The following is a 17,230-nucleotide window of genomic DNA, read 5'->3' on the forward strand; positions in this document are numbered from 1 at the left end:
ACTTTCTAGAGTTTTCTGAACTGTTGCTAGTTTCTTAATTATTTGTGGTATGCGAATGGTGGACGAAAAATATTTATGTCATGTTGTGAAACGTTTCGCATATTCAGGGTTAATGTCACTTTATTAATAGTAAGTATTAGTATTGTACGTAGAAAATTTCCAATATTTATTATGTGGTATATTTGCATAATATGTATGACTGTGCACGGACTTGCAACGATAAAATCAGGAGCTTAAAATTTAGCTTTGGTGTTTATTGCCTAGTAAACGTTGTAGTAGGTGTGCCTTATTCACTGATTTTTGATAAATCTACATTGCAGAATGACCAGTATTTAATAATTATAAGCAAGTGTTGAGGCTTGCTAAACATGTTGATTTCGTATCAGGCTTAGGTAATGTGATCATTCATTACCTACAAACTGTAATTTAAGAGCGTTTCTTTCTTTTGATTATTAGTATCTGCTCTACGTTAGTTAGTACTTTATTACTTTCGGTAACAATAAACAAATAGAAACCTGGCTACGGCTGCTTTTTGTCAGAGCAAGTTTTTTTTAATACACATATTCGTAATTTCTACAATCTCTAGTGACAAGTAGTATTTGTTTCATAATTATTATGTGTTTGTTGTATATCGATACTGCACAATAAAGAAAAGATATAAAAGGACTACCTGCGCTAGCCGTCCCTAATTTTGAGCTAATAGACTAGAGAAAATGTAATAGGTCAATAGCACCCACCATTAGCTCTTGGGCTGTGCTAATTAAGTTCTTGAATTTGGATGCAATCAGCTCTTATAAGAAACCCATGGCTCCAAAATGCTGAGTACAAATGTTTTATTTCCAGTGCAAATCATACTGGAAATTTATTAGTATATGTATAAAAAAATCATGTTAATCCTATATCTCTTTTATACAGGAATTAAAGTGATACTAATAGTATTAACGGCATTATAAAATGGGCGCGGGCTAATCCTAGAGTAAAAATTTGGACTTTGAAACTGACGAACCGGGTTTGAATCAGTGTGATACCACAAAATATCCTCCCCTCCACTTCAAGCTGCAGATGTTTTATGAGAATGATCATCATTACTTCTGTAGATGGTAGAAGTTGTACGTTTTCGCTGATGGCTACCTTCTCTTTGGTAAGTAATTTAAAATTAACACTCCTACGAAAAGACGTTTCTAGGCCTGATTTCTCGAAGCCCGATCCCCTGGCTGTGGTTTCGCTAGATAGTAGATAGGGACAGTGGGAATCTCGTTAATCCATTCATTAATGGATTTAAATGGCAATTTCATTTAAATACAAAATTATTAGCCTAATATTAATAACCTTTCAAGTTGCTCTGGGGCCTATTAGGCCCCACTTTTCGTAGGAGTGTTAAGGAAGATAGCTGATAGGTTTAATAGCTTTGTCACTGCAATAGGGTTTTAGTATACAGTACAGAGTAATTATATTATTATTTATTTGCCACATTTCAAATAGTTTGTTCTCTGAAATACGTGGGATTTGTAACATTTTTGCATCTTATACACACTTTCATTTCAATAAGTTATCTAACTTCTCTTAGTATTTCATATTAGTGATCGTCATTACAAAGCATGCTGAAAAAATTACAGAGGTACATTGGAGACTTATGGTGATATATGAATTTAGCTGTACCGAAACTTCCATCAGTATTTATCCTCAGAGTTTTCATAACAATTTATATGAGCATTAACTTTCTAATTGCATTTTTAGTTATTTAAAGTTTTATTCATAACATCTTTCTTTTATAGAAAAAAGAACTAGTTATAGTTATAACTTTGAGCAGTACATACTTGAATCAGTAAATCTTCTATTTTCTAGAGAACACGCCCACCAAACAAATTAGGTTATGTGTTACTGAGCACGTTATATTTTGAAGTTTCATTCTTGAAAGAAAGAATAAAATGGAACTCTATTTTATTTACATTTGTGTTTATTATACCTGTATTATGGCAATTAATTTGCCAAATTGTAACTGTGTAGAGGTATGTATGTATATATATATATATATAAATTTTTCATATTCACATTAATCAGTTTCAAGTTCACCAGTATTTGTCCTTTATTTTCATAGTAAAATAACAAAGTGCAATGTTTAGAAATATACCCTATATGTGAAACAGGTAAGTTATTTTAACTATTTTACAGTGCTTCCAATGGTTCTGGGTTAAGTGGAAGGGCTCTTACTGCTAAAATCCAGGTTTCGATACTCATGGTAGTGGGCACGACTATTAATTTTGTGTTTAACAATGAACAAACAGGCAATTTTACAAACTTTAAGAACAATCACAAATGATTTGAGGTGACGCAAAAAACAACAACAATTAATAATCAATCCACCAATATTGTTTTATCACGATAGAAACCGGAATTCGATACTCGCGGTGGGCAGAGCACAGATAGCCCATTCTGTTATTTTGCGCTTAACTTCAAACAAACAAATCACTTAAGTTAAATTATTAAATATATCATTAAAATCTGACGTCAGAGATAAAAGTGAAACTAACTATAGAAAACCTAAATCGTTGGTCAACTAAAGCCATAGTTAAACCTGTGTTTACGTAGACCTTCTGAGTAATAAGTTAGCACACAGGACCATCTACAAAGTTTTAATGTTTCCAAACTAGATCCAAAGCTCAAGCACTTTCGAAAAATTCACTATTCTTCTTTATTCTCGTGAAGAATAATAATCAATTATTCGAAAGTACTCGAGTTTTGGGTCTAGCTTAAAAATTCAAATAGCCATAGTATCCATGATAACACCAACGTCAAACTGCAGAAGTTTATTTTTTTATATTCCTCTGAACTTGTTCAGTACGAATTTCAGAAAAATGGTGTTTGCATAATTAAAGCATTTCATAGTTTCAGAATTAATACTCTCGTAGCTGATTTAACTATTTTACATATATATTTTAGAAGTAAGCGGTTTACTCATACGGTAGCAAAATCATACAGCTTGGAGTATACTATAAACAAAGATCGTAATGTTTGTTGTCTTCTCTCAAAATTCAACAACAGTTTGCTATAAAAGAAGGACCGTTGTAAAGAAACTATGTTATCCTTAAGATAGATTTTTGTATCACTGGTAATAAAGAAAACAACAAAAGCAATAGTAACAAATAATACTGTTCTTCTATTACTTATTACAGTATGAGATAAAAGTAAAAAACATTCCAGATATTCAGATAACACTAATACATCTATCTACCTCATCCCTGTAGAAAAATTAAATGGCCATTTTGAAGGTAATGCTTTATAGTAGCATTTCTCGAAGTGTGGGCGTGTCTTCCCAGGTGGGCGCAAATGATCTCTTGGGGTGGAGAGTGATTAGAAGGGTCAATAGTTCAATAATGTAATATTAAGCTCACGAATTTATTTTTGTTATTGAAGATAATAAGAAATTATTACAACAAATATAGCATTGTGATGCATATCACCTAACTTACAGTTTTACTAATTTAATAAGAGGTCAGTGGGCGTAAGAAAGCATATTTATTAACTGGTGTGTAGATAACAAAAGTTTAGTAAGAACTAAAAGGTTAAGTTCATATCATACAGTTGTTTCTAATTTTTTGCTTGCAATTTATGTTTTCCATGTACCTAGAAGTTAATTCATGTACACGTCTTGTGATTTAGATTGTAAATGATTTACTTTATTTTTGATTAAAAATTGTGATATCTATAATCTTTAATACGGATAAATAATACAACACTGTTTAATGTGTCCAGGAATAGCTCAGCCGACCATCGTATTGTTTGATGGTTTCATTTATACGTTATGGATTTTCACAATAGATAGTATTTTTAAATAGAACACGAGTATATAATCAAACAAACACTATTTGTGTTCTTAAAGTATCGATATACTTATCCATTAAGTTTTTAATGATTGTATTTTCAAAAGGCTTATGTTCTTGGTTAGAATACTGATTTTCCTGTTTACCTTACCATAGTTGACATACAGCGTCTAAAACACTCCTGTCAAACTGAAATCAGTATAATAATAAATTTGTTCGCTGGAGTATCAAGTGAGTAAATTAAATATTAATTTTAAAACATCGACGTTGTCTGCCCGGGGCCAACGACGCTACCGATAAACGAGCCCGGGAGACAACTGGTCTTCTGCCCGCACAGCGAGCTCTTAAGTGCAATACCTGTATGCGGTTTCTCGCGTCTGTCTCAGACGACAAGGGTGCTGGCGGTCGTTGAACCGCAGGCTACAGATGAGTTGAGGGTGTTTCCGCACTTAAAGTGTTTAGCTTGACCACTCCTGACAGGCTTCTGGTGGTCAGTTGGTGGCCACGTGACCTAACCACCCAGCAACCCTTGCGCTCCTTCCGTAACGGTATATATAATTGTAGACCGTGACGTGGGGAACCTGCTAGTTAGTGACCTAACACAGGGACTTCACGACACCGCCCACCCTGCAGCGCTACCTGGCGAGAAACCCTATTCTACACTGTCCAGTCGTCTCCTAGTGGCACGAACAACCAGACGCAGTGAAAGCACGGGCTGAGCTGTTACCTGCTTGACCACTAACGCCATGTGCGTCCCTTTGAAACCATGGTTTCTTCTAGCACTGCTGATATTCGGCAGCTGCGATTCTCACCTGACAGACAAAGAGGGAATTACAGGTATGTTCCCATAGCAACCTAACATACCCGTTTTATTAAAAAACTAAACATAATTGTAGAGAAATTTGTGATATGACATTTATTTCATGTTTTATTTAAAAAATGTCAAGGTAGGTACAAAAATTATCACTTTTGAAAACACTGATAAACAAAACATTGATACATGTAATTACAAGTTTGCGTAACGAATTGTTGAAATACAGTTCAGATATAATAACCACTGTACCAAAGTATGATAGGTTGAATTTACACATAACGTCAAAAACTGTCCTCGTTTCTTAACTAAATTGCTATAACATTCACATTTCAAAACAAAAATATATTTTCTTGCTCAATGTTAACTACTCAATTAAACATTTTGCCTAATAAGGTTAAAATTTGTCGTCCAGAAAAAACTCTCCTGATATCAAAGGCTAGTATAAAATGTTTTTCATATTACCTTTGAGAATTTCTAAGGACAAGTCACAGATGAGCTACTTATTCACGATGTACACCTGCTAATTTCAGTCACTCATAGAAATTTATTAGCTGGTCTGGTTAGACCAACTGAATTTGTATTGGTTTAATAAACGTAATCCTGTATTTCATTATATTAGCTATTGTTCGTCTTAAACCATATTACAATTTCGAAAAGTATTATAAAGGATTTTATGGTTATATTATTAACCCAATTCAAAGAGTATCATATGAGATTTTGTGGTTATATTATTAACCCAATTTAAGACTCTTTACGATCTTGAAAGCCACTAGAAAGAAACTTACGTATTAAGCTACAAATATAATGCATTTAATGTGATTTCTCAACTTTCTGTTTATTACCTATCATATTTGAAATCAATTCCACAAGTTAATTATATGTTTTTGGCATTTAAAAGTTATTTCTAGGGTTCCAATTGAACTCGTGGTTATGGAGCACAAAATGATAGCTTCATCACTCTTAATGTAAGCCATAAAAACAGGTTCGACGACCCAACATAATCGATAGTTTTAACGGGTAATAAATCTATCAAGTTTAGCAACTACACAGAATATAAACTGGTGTAATGTAACATAGAAGTCACTACATGGAGACTAAAGTGTTAGAATCTCTCTGTACACCTGCTAATTTTAGTCATTCATTGAAATTTATTAGCTGGTCTGGTTAGACCAACTGAATTTGTATTGGTTTAATAAATTATTCAAGATCTTGATATTAAAACGTGTACTACTTCTTCCATGTACAAGAGGTGCTTTGATTCTCATTATGTTCGCCCACTCAAGCAAAGTAATAGCTTTTATTAAATATCTAGTTCAATAATTTTTAGCCAGTGACGATCCGTACAAAAGAAACAATGTTTAGTGAGTGAATTTGGAAAGTAAAATATTACTATGTTTGGGGATGGTTGGAATATATTTAAATAGTTACTGTCCTTAGAAAGTCTGGAGTTACTGTTCTGTGTTCACTGTGTTAGATATTCGTTCGGGAATTCACCTACATGAGGGCAAATTCGTCTTACGATTAAAGATGTGCTACCTTCGAGAAATTAATTCACGAATAAATAATACTAAATGATCCATTAAGTAGCTAATGCCTATTACATAGAATAATCTTTCGATGCTACTAGGTGTATCGGGAGTGACGAACATTCTCTGTAAAACAGTTCAGTATAAAATAATCTATACAAAGGTATTGGATACTTCAAATATAAAGACAGATTATTACTTCTGGTCATAAAGAAACTACGGTGGGAGTTGAAATTAAAAGTTTAATAACAGATAAATGTTTGAATTAAAATACTGCTTATATTATGTTCAATTCCATCTTTGAACATTCAAATTTCCTATCGCATCTATATCAAAAATACGTGGGTGAAGATAAATGTCATGGTTTCTAGAAGGACAGGTTGTTGATCGCGATGCGCTACATATTAGATTGTAACATAACTATACATATGACGTATGCCAGCGATTGAATCAGATTAGTATTATTTTTCTTAACTGGTGGACGTAAACCTAAGCAATTTCGCTCAAGAAAGGACACTAGGCTATATAATGTGTGGAACTACTCTTAGTTGAGTTTAAGACATAGAATAAAATTGAGAAATTTGCTTTAAAGTAAAATTCTGACTTTTCCGTTATTCCTCGTATCCACATTATGATAAAGAATGAGTCCAGTAAACTTATAAACATTAGATCAATGACTTAACTTTGGGGTTACGGCCAAATATATGACTAACAGCACGGGTACGCAACTGACAAAAAGAAAAAAAGAAGCATTTTCATCTTTACAAAACCCTCAATGACACAGCGGTATGTCTGCGGACTTATACTGCTAGAAACTGGGTTTCAATACCACTGGTGGGCAGAACACAGATGGCCCTTTGTGTAGTTTTTAATAGCATAATATTTATGAGACTTAAGAAGAGTGTATTTAACTAGTCAGATTAACCTTAAGTTTCGTTTCAAGTACAGTTTACTCTGGTGGAAAGTTATTATTATTATAAACCTTGTGATTGGACTTATGAAACATTCAAGAACTAGTCAGTATTATTTGCTCTCAAATTAAGCTATCGCTTATTGTAGGTGGCTTACAGAATGCTCGTATACGAGTAACATATGAGGTGCCAGTCACATAGACGGACAGTATCTTCTATAATCTTTCTTCAAGGCCGTGCCATCATGAAAGGATAGAAAATAACATTAAAATCAAAAACAATGATGGACATCAGGTGATTATTTCTAAGATTTGGAAGAAAATACTAATAAAGATATGTTGGTCGTATTCTCTTTACGACTTTTCTTAAGAACATTGATGTCAAATAAGCAGAATATTTAAACAAGAGATTATGACACACGAGAGAGATTGTTAAATGCTGACGAGATGGACTTAATTAACGTTAAATCATAGTTGGATTATTTATGTTTGCAAGCTGCAGACATATTCTTAACTAGATATCCAGTTTAAAATCAAAACTTTCAGTGAAATATCATTATTGATAACTTATGTTTAACTCTTTACGCCATGTAACAGTGACCATAGCTTTTCTTATATGGCGCTTCATATTTGACAATATTTTTCGTTCTCAAGTTTTGTTCAGTTTCAAGACTCTGGATAAAACGTTAGGAGAAAGGTATACCGAAGACAAATGAAACAACGTATTAATATATTATGTTTTGCATCCTATGTTGCTTAAAAATAGCAAAACTTTGTAATACCCATAACGTCATAGAGCGTAGGAACACAGTTAAATCGAGCAGGGGAAACTTAGTTTTCCGACTTGTATTAAGTCAAGTAAATAGTATGAAAAGTCGCCCGGCAGAACTTGGTAGAATAGAACTTTAGGTGAAAATATTCACTTTATGTAGTGTTTTATTAATACGCTCCCTACACAATAAATAAAAATAAAACGCAACTAAATGTATATTTGAAGACATTTGCCACTTGTTTGGTCTACTCACGTAAGAGAAGGCAAATATAAACGTTTTTATAAAACTAAGAATCTGGCAGTTTGAATGTAACTCACTGGTAAGAAAACAGTAAAACGTCCTGTAGTAACAGGATATGTGACTTACAAACTATCACAGAGCAATCCCTTACTTAAAAGTGACCAAGTACACTTAAGTACGTACTAAAAATATAGTCATTTGATTGCACTACTTCGACAGTGCAGGTCCCGGGGTGCCCGTGAACTACGGTAGAAAGGTGCTACTAAGGCGTCAAGATGACTGCTCCCACTGTAGGACAGGTTAGCAGCCGAGTAGCAAGGGTCATTGGCTCCTAGGGGGTGGTGTGGGTGGCAGGGCAGCCCTAGTCGTTCGTGGGTGGTTACGAGCTAGTGTTTTCTTCCGTTTCTTACTCGTCTTTCCAAGGTTTTTTTTAAAATCCTAAAATTCTTCTGAAAGAGGTTATCATTAAGAGAGAAAAGTATAAAAGAGCTTCATTGATATCAGTGTGAAATGGGTGAATGTTATGTAAATCCAAATAAGATATAGGACCTAGATAGGTGGGTTCTGGAACTTGAAACATAATACTAAATAAAAAATTCTGACACAAAAAGTAGCATATTTTGCTGTTTAAATAAGCCAAGCTTTCTGTTACACGCTACCCTTGCTAGAAAGGTTAAGCTTTAAATAAGAATTACGTGATTTTATACAGTTGAAGTTCAATATGGGAAAAGTGATGTAGAACAGTTTTTTAATAATTAAAGAGTACATCTTTAGTGATACATGAAACATTAAAAGCGTATTGTGACGAGTAACCAGTTTTAATGGCAACCACGACTCAAAAATTTCAGGTTTGAAACATTAAGTGAAACAAGTAAGTTGATAACAGCTTGGCTGCTAGTGTTAGTGTTTCGTTACCACACTTATAAGGAGTACTAATTGAGACACTTTTCAAGTTTGTGGTGTTAACTAACGTTTGCTATGTGCCATTGTTGAAAGGTTAAGAATTTCAAAGCAATATAACTCGGTAATTTCTAAGGAGAGATAAGTAGTTACAATACTCACAATGCTTACACGCTTGAAAAAATTGATCAGCTAAAATGAACTACATATTCGAACGTAATAACATTACGTTGTCTTATGTTTCCGTATTGCGCAAAATAAACGAGGCAGTAGTTTATAATATCAACTATTATTACTCAATGGCTGTTTTTCAAGTTAGTAGAGGGAAACATCTTGAAAGAAGCTAAAGATATATGCTTATCTGTTTGTCAAATATCAACCATCCTGTGCACGTTACAGTAGATGTTAAACTTTCGACAACACAATTATAGTTGTTGTTATCCTTCAAGTAGACGCGTTGTTTATGGGTTTAAAACAAGATATTAAAGCACACACAAAAAATGACCCTTTTTTAAAATTCCAATGGAACTCTTATTTCCACGAAAGGTTTATCTGGTTGTTCGTAAGAGTAATGAAACTTTTTCCTGTATGTTCTACCAGATTATGGCAGGTTCATAAAATACGTAATTTAGACTGTTACTCTATCTGCTATGTTCTTTCGGTTTTAATCGAAATAACTAACGTCAAAAATCTGAAGAAAGTAAAATTAACTGACAACTGTTTTCAACCTTTTTCCGTCACGGCAATAAAATCAATCAGAAACTGATTAAATAATTCGATTATTTTCCTTACAAAAGTATTTGTTGTTGTATATATTAGTCAAGTCTAATGTTGTGCATATCGTGACTTGTTTATTTCGCATGTATGCGCAAAGTTACTCAAAATCTATTGCGCTAGCCGTCCCTATTTTTGAGTTGATAAAGTAGAGAGAAGGCAACCCATCAACAGCATTCACCGCCAACGTTTGGAATACTCTTGAATGACCGTATACTGAGGTCCCTACAACGCCTCTATTACCTCAATGAAAGTAGTGCGATTTTTTTTTCGTGTTAACGGGACACAAATCATGTACTCGCATATTTGTAGTTCGTTACGTTAACCACTGGGCCGCGCATGGATTAGGACAATATAACATCGGGATTTTTTTTTTACTAGTAGTAAAACATAGGATACTGGATTGTTCAAGCTAGTGAGTGATATGATATTGCGACTGTTATCTAAATAGCTGTTGTTGTTATCTAGTCACATAGTCGTGTTTGATAGAGAAACGTGATATATATACATATTTCAGAAACTAGATTTCAAAGTGATTGAACAACCAGTTAGGGAAACACAGAACCATTTCGATATCACTGATATAAGTTTCTTTGCCTTATGAGAAATCGACGTTTGTAACTTGCTATCGCTGGTGTCCTCCTCTCTTATCAGACACTTCTTCCGCTAAACGAGCCGGTGCTTACCCTATGTCTCTCACAGTTCAGGTCGTTGTTCGGGAACTAAAAGCTAAGCGTACAATCTATCTTGTTCAGTGAAACCTGCTGACAGGATATACACGAAAGTTAGTAAACAGATCATGTACATTAATTATTTTAATCATACTGTATTTGATTCACTAACAGTTTTTGTTATGGGTTTGGATGGAACCGACAGGTTTATATGTTCGGTTGCTTATAAGCATGGGGCCAGTCCGAATCGTAACGAAATTGCTTTGGCATATGTGTTGTATTAAAACTGTCACCTAAATTAATTGCAGTGCTTGTGTTCATTAGGTATAGAAAAGTCACGATGACTATTTGGGTTAGTAGGGATACTATTTACGAACTAAAATATTATTACCTGTTTGTTCTGTCAATTGCAAACTCCATTAGCCACGATAAAATGGAGTAATATAAATGCATTGTTCCTGTTGTACCGTGAAGCCAAACAATTGATTCCACTATGTAACACAAATTTTGTTCCTGGATAGTATGTGTTATTTTTTAATTTCTTATGTTGTAAAAGTACAGAAAATGGCAATTATTTCCTTTAAACTTTGCTTTTGGGACATGAATAATGAAATTTAAAAAATAGCCTATTTTATATATAAAAACGGGCAAATTTGTACATTTTCATTTACATAAGGTCTGAATAAAACAACATATGAATCAAGATTTACATGTATTTACACTAAAGGTACACAAAAATGAACAAAAATGTTTAACAGTGAATAGTTTTACCAGATTTGCAACTGTAATGTAAATCACACTTACGTAGGAGCCCCCAAAATATAGTCTCCCATCATGTTTTCGTTATACGCTTCAATGTCCAGTATATCTTGGTGAAAGCGCTCGCCTTGTTCCTCTAAGCATGCTCCCATGTTCTCCTTGAATTAATAAAGATAAGCCTCAAGGATACGGATTTTCAGGGACATTCTGCAGCCCATTTTAGCCGTAGTTCTTCACCAGAGCCTCAACCAGTTCCACAATAATTTCGGCCTTCTGATTGCCCAAGAATCTCCGAACCACTGCGATAAAGCTGCCCCAAGCTTTTTTTTTCCTTCCTAATGAGCTTCTTAGGAAATTCTGTGCACTCCAGGATCTTTTTTATTTGTGGTCTAACGAAGTCACCAGCTTTGACCTTTTCCTCAGACATCTTAGGGAAGAAGTCTCGAAGGTACCTGAAGGTTGCAGACTCCTTATCAAGAGCTGTGACAAATTGTTTCATAAGACCCAATATTTATGTGCAATGGTGGGAACAACATCTTCTGGAGGTTCGCTAGTGGCTCACACTTCACATTGTGTTTCCCCACAGAGAACTCGCTCCGTTGTAGCTAGTGCTTCCTATTATAGTGCGCTGCGGTATCCCTGCTGTCCCAAAGGCAAAGATAACAGAAAAACTTGGTAAAGCCTCCTTGGAGACCCGTCAGGAATGCCACTATTTTGAAGTATCCGATAATCTCCCAGCAATACTCATCATACTTCAAGGCTTCTAGGAAAGTCTTGACTCTGTTGTATTTCTCTTTCACAAGTACTTTTTCGCTCTTGTCTTGATAAATTGGTCACATGCATAGCAGAATGCGTCTGAAGAATGCTTGCAGCTTCTTGATACCATCTCTGATAAAATCAGATAGGTCTTTGTATTCACTTACGCCGCTAGAACTAAACTGAAGTGGTTAGTGGTAAGCCCCTGTATATATGTTACTACGGAAAGTTATTGAAAATTCTTGCAAGTTTGAGAAAATTCTCTATCAGTTACTCAGCACTGAATCTACCTGGAATGTTCTGGAAAATGGGTAAATTTGAAAATTTCATTATCCAGCTCACAAAAACAAAGTTTGAAGAGAAAAATAGGTCTTTTCCATTTACTTTAGGGGCCCGGCATGACCGAGCGTGTTAAGGCGTGCGACTCGTAATCTGAGGGTCGCGAGTTCGCATCCCCGTCGCGCCAAACATACTCGCCTTTTCAGCCGTGGAGGCGTTATAATGTGACGGTCAATCCCCACTATTCGTTGGTAAAAGAGTAGCCCAAGAGTTGGCGGTAAGTGGTGATGACTAGCTGCCTTCCCTCTAGTCTTACGCTGCTAAATTAGGGACGGCTAGCACAGATAGCCCTCGAGTAGCTTTGTGCGAAATTCAAAACAAACAAACAAAATTTACTTTAGGGATTAGCAATTAAGAAATAACACTCACTGCCCAGGAACAAGGAAAGGTAAAAATTTTGTTACATCGTGTTCTTTGCACATTATCTTCTGCTAGGCAACGAACCCTGAATTTTAGCGTTGTAACTCCATAAATTTATCATTGACTTACCAATAAACCAAGGCATTGTCAGGTAGATTTTACCTGAAAGCTGTTTGTAATGTCATACTTGCCCGACACAACACTTTTAGTCATATTTTCTTAACTTTTTTAATACGTTAGATGTAATAATACTATGTAAAATAAGTGAATAAAGTTACACTAGAGGAATAACTAAAACCAAGTAAAAAATAAACGATCGAACATATAACACTACGGTGAAAAAATATTCATTATTTTATGTCGAAATTATATGATTTTGTTTCGTTAGCTTTTTGAAATTGGTAAAAAGTTTTCTTGGCTCTTTGGCTCTTTAAAATACTGGTTTGAAATTTTGCCAAAGCTACGCGAGGACTATCTGTGCTAGCCGTCCCTAATTTAACAATGAAATACAGGAGGAAAGGCAGCTATATTTCATCGCCCCTAAATTTGGATATTAAACCAAAGGGAAGACAGCCAATGAGCTACTATATGTGCAAAAGTGATCGACTGTCATCCTTATATTGCATCCACAGCTTAAGGTGTAGAATATATAATATTTTAAAGTATCGCTCGGGTTCAAGCCCAGCTCACCAGCTTCAAAATTTCTTGCCCCTATAAATGAATAATCTACGACGTTTATTAACAAAGGAAAGATGAAAATCGTGTAATAGCTCTTCAGTAAGTTCTTCTCAGTTTCGAAGAATTCATTTATTGGTTTAGATTGGGAAATCTTATTTTTATTCGAGTGAAATATTTATTTCTAGTTATATTTAACCAGGTTTATACGAAACTTAAGGAAACATTTTTGATACTTCTATTGAAATGCAGCACTGATTAAACATAATATTCGAAGATGCGTGATACTTTTTAGATCAAGAAAGTAGATAAATCATGCTTAAAAGAACCGATATGAAAATAGTAAATGGACCCAGCTTTCTCTGTGATGTAGAAATGTCTTAATTTCCGAAAGCAATCCGGTTATCGGGTCTTTTAATCGTTATTTCAGAGTCATAGCTAAAGCTTGTATAACTCTTTATAGTGATCTATAAACACAAGAAAGGAAAGACGATTCAGACAAATTTGTAAGTACATTCTAAGCAGATTAATACAACAAGTTTAATTTTAAGAGAAAAAAGTTATATTCAGGCTATGAAACTATTAATAAAGTTTGCTTGCGACTTCAAAATACATTTTATGAGAAAAAAAATCAAATACTGAGGGAAAGGGTAATTAATTCTTTATGATGTAAATAAATTTTGTTTAATGTCGTTTAACAGAAGGTACAAGAGTCGTAACAGAGACAAGATGCTTTACAATATATATTATCCTCTGCTGAAATATTGTTTTATATTAAGTAGCAATGACATTCTACAAATAAGTATTTGAATTCAACTTTGCAAATTATTAAAGGAATACCATTGATATTTTTGGACTGACTGGTGTTAATAAGGCTAGTATTGCAATGCTAGTTGAGTGGGAATAGTGTTAAATGTAATTGTTTTTTAATGTTTCATTCGAAATTACTTTCTTTACCGTTCAACAACAGATACATAGTATACATAGCTTCCGTCCTATGCTTAATTTATAATATATATATATGTAAATATCCACACGTAAAAAATAATGTTTATTATTACCATAATAATAAGAAATAATTCACAATTTCTAAAATTTGTACGAATTACAAATTAAGATAATATTATGTTCAAGTTGAAATGAATTCCTGTTATTAAACTCAATGAATACAATACATGGTTTGTTTGTTTGGAATTTCTAGTAAAGAGGGTGATCTGCGCTTTCAACCCATGCAATAGAATTATTATTTTGTCGTTACTAGATGACAATTTGCAATATTTCAATTTATAAAAGTAAATATAATGGTTTGCGTTAAATTGGAAAATAATTATTTTTAACTCACCCTTATATTTATTATATATAATTGTTTTAAAAAATTGTCCAATAATACGAAACTGAAATATGTGAAATCAAATCAAACAAATTTCCATCTTGTTGTTTGTGTGTTTTTTATCCTCCTTAAAAAATCAAATTGTGATGTCAAATTCAGTCATATTTCTAATTTTTATGAAGCACCGAGAGACTGCAATTACAGTTGTCCGGTACAGAAATATCGGTAAATCCCCATAACAATTTACTATTTATGGGCATGTTGTAAATTTCCAAAATAGTTTTGTTCGTAAAACGGAAAATGCTTAACTAGAGCTACAAGCTATTTCGTTACGTGGAAAAAAAACAAAACAGTTAACTGAACAGAACAAATTCGCAAGCTTCATGAAGTGTTATATTATGCATCTGTAAAGACAACGTAATGATATAATCACAAAATCGTTTCTCTTAAGCAACAAGAGCTGTATGCCACAGTAGCCACAGTAGGCAAATTAGGTAATTCTCTGTGGCCCACCGCTTACGGGTAAGAAAGAATCCATGAGACCAATCGGGAATTGTACTAGCAAATCGCAAATTTACTGTGGCTCATGGGCCATAATTACTTCTATCACCATGTGAAGTAAACGTTCGGGAATCAGCTGCTAGTAGAGCATGGGGCATTATCAAATAGTGCTTGCAAATTCATAGACTCTTGCGAAAGTCCTGCTTAGGGCCAAAATTCTTCTATACCCGCCATTTTATAGGTGCATATATAATTCAAATTCAATTACACTTCTGGAAGTTTTTCACCGTTTTAAAATCTGAGTTCGTTAACATTAACAAACATGTAAAATCAGAAGTCAGAACAGTTATATGTCTCTTTCTCAGATAGAAGCATATTTATACGTTATGTTTATTTACTTCAGGACTTTCGCTCCAAGTTACACAAAGGGCTATCTGCTTATAACCTCCTTGGCCAAGAATAATAGACTAGAGGGAAGACAGCTTGTTAACGGTACTTTCCTACAATTCTTATAATGCTTTTGTCTGATTGAATAGTGAGAGTTTTTGTGGTACCTGGATGCAAATAATAAAACCTCGGATTCATAGTACCAGAAACAAATGTGTTAAAGAAAGTTAGACCCGAGCACTATTAAGTATTGCTCACTATATACGTAACGAAATAATACACGATACCGTCTAAAATCCCCCAAAAAAAAAAAGCTGTGGAAACATTTGTTAACATGCTTCTAATCTTTGAAAGATCTTAGCATTGTTTACAGAGATAACATTATTATACAATCAAACATTATTGTTTTTTGTGTAATGTTTTCGTCGGTGAACAAGTTGTTTGGCACGTGTAAGATGGATTAGGGAAGAAGCCTCGTAAATCAACAAGTTGTTTGACACGTGTAAGATGGATTAGGGAAGAAGCCTCGTAAATCAACAAGTTGTTTGACACGTGTAAGATGGATTAGGGAAGAAGCCTCGTAAATCAACAAGTTGTTTGACACGTGTAAGATGGATTAGGGAAGAAGCCTCGTAAATCAACAAGTTGTTTGACACGTATAAGATGGATTAGGGAAGAAGCCTCGTAAATCAACAAGTTGTTTGACACGTATAAGATGGATTAGGGAAGAAGCCTTGTAAATCGATTCTTGAATGGCCAACGACTAAAGTAACGACACGCAAAGAATTTAATATAATAAACACAAACCACAAATGATGTCGAACATTGCTAGTTAACTGTGAATATTTATTTTGATTGTGAAATTCAACTAAACATCACTAAGCCTTTGCGTCCTGTTACCTATCTTAAGGATATTCCTTTCTATTTGCTTTATAGCAAATCAAGGGTTGAAGAGTAAACTAATGTCATGAATCAACTTCACCCCAACGTCAAAATGACGTCAGCCATTCCACTATATTCCATCATATTTCTACTGTTTAGTTACTATTTTTGGAGATTTTGCGTCACTTTTTCGAAACAGTACACAACACATATATAGTTTTTTATATGAAAACCGTTAAACTTTTGTTTTAAAAGTGTAATCAATTATCTTAACTTTTTTACTTCTGTTAAAAATGTTTATGGACCATTCAAGAGCCTCTCTTATCCTGTTACTTGGCTTATTAACTATTCACAGTATTTCAGCTTCGAAGTCCAAGTTTTTTTTTAAACTAATAAAATATATTATTGTCATTGGTACTGGTTATAAACGCAGGTTACTAAACAGCCGAAAATATCGCTTTCAATTATTGAGTAGGTGAGATAGTGTAATTCTGTTCACTCAGTTAAAACGATAAACTTTTTAGACCTTAAAATTATGAACCACACAAAACCTGTGACATTTTACTAAATTGAAGGTATAACATGCATAAGTTTGGTCTTAAAACTATTCTTTCGCTTATTTTATACAAAGTTTAAGCTATTTGTAATTTAATCTTTCAAGTCGTGAAATGTCATTTCACGAATATGTATTCAAGTAAAGCTATAAAAATGTTTAAACTAGAAGAGTGAAACTAAGATTTTAAAGTTTATTGTCCTAGAATGCCTTTTACACTGCTGTTACTTAGATAAACTAAGTTGTTAAAGTTTACAGT

General features: G+C 33.9%; 1 protein-coding gene across 2 annotated transcripts in view; it reads left to right on the top strand.

Moving 5' to 3' along the window:
* The first annotated feature begins 4,422 nt into the window (after positions 1-4,422).
* The window catches only part of LOC143225664 (uncharacterized), a 49,095-nt gene continuing 36,287 nt past the window's right edge, over positions 4,423-17,230 (top strand). For both annotated transcript variants that reach the window (XM_076455483.1, XM_076455485.1), the window contains exon 1: positions 4,423-4,658. In XM_076455483.1, the coding sequence (XP_076311598.1) occupies positions 4,568-4,658 (91 nt within the window). In that variant the 5' untranslated portion in view covers positions 4,423-4,567. The remainder of the gene's footprint in view (positions 4,659-17,230) is intronic.

The sequence above is a fragment of the Tachypleus tridentatus genome, chromosome 9 (genome assembly GCF_004210375.1).
Source record: "Tachypleus tridentatus isolate NWPU-2018 chromosome 9, ASM421037v1, whole genome shotgun sequence".
Lineage (NCBI taxonomy): Eukaryota > Metazoa > Arthropoda > Merostomata > Xiphosura > Limulidae > Tachypleus > Tachypleus tridentatus.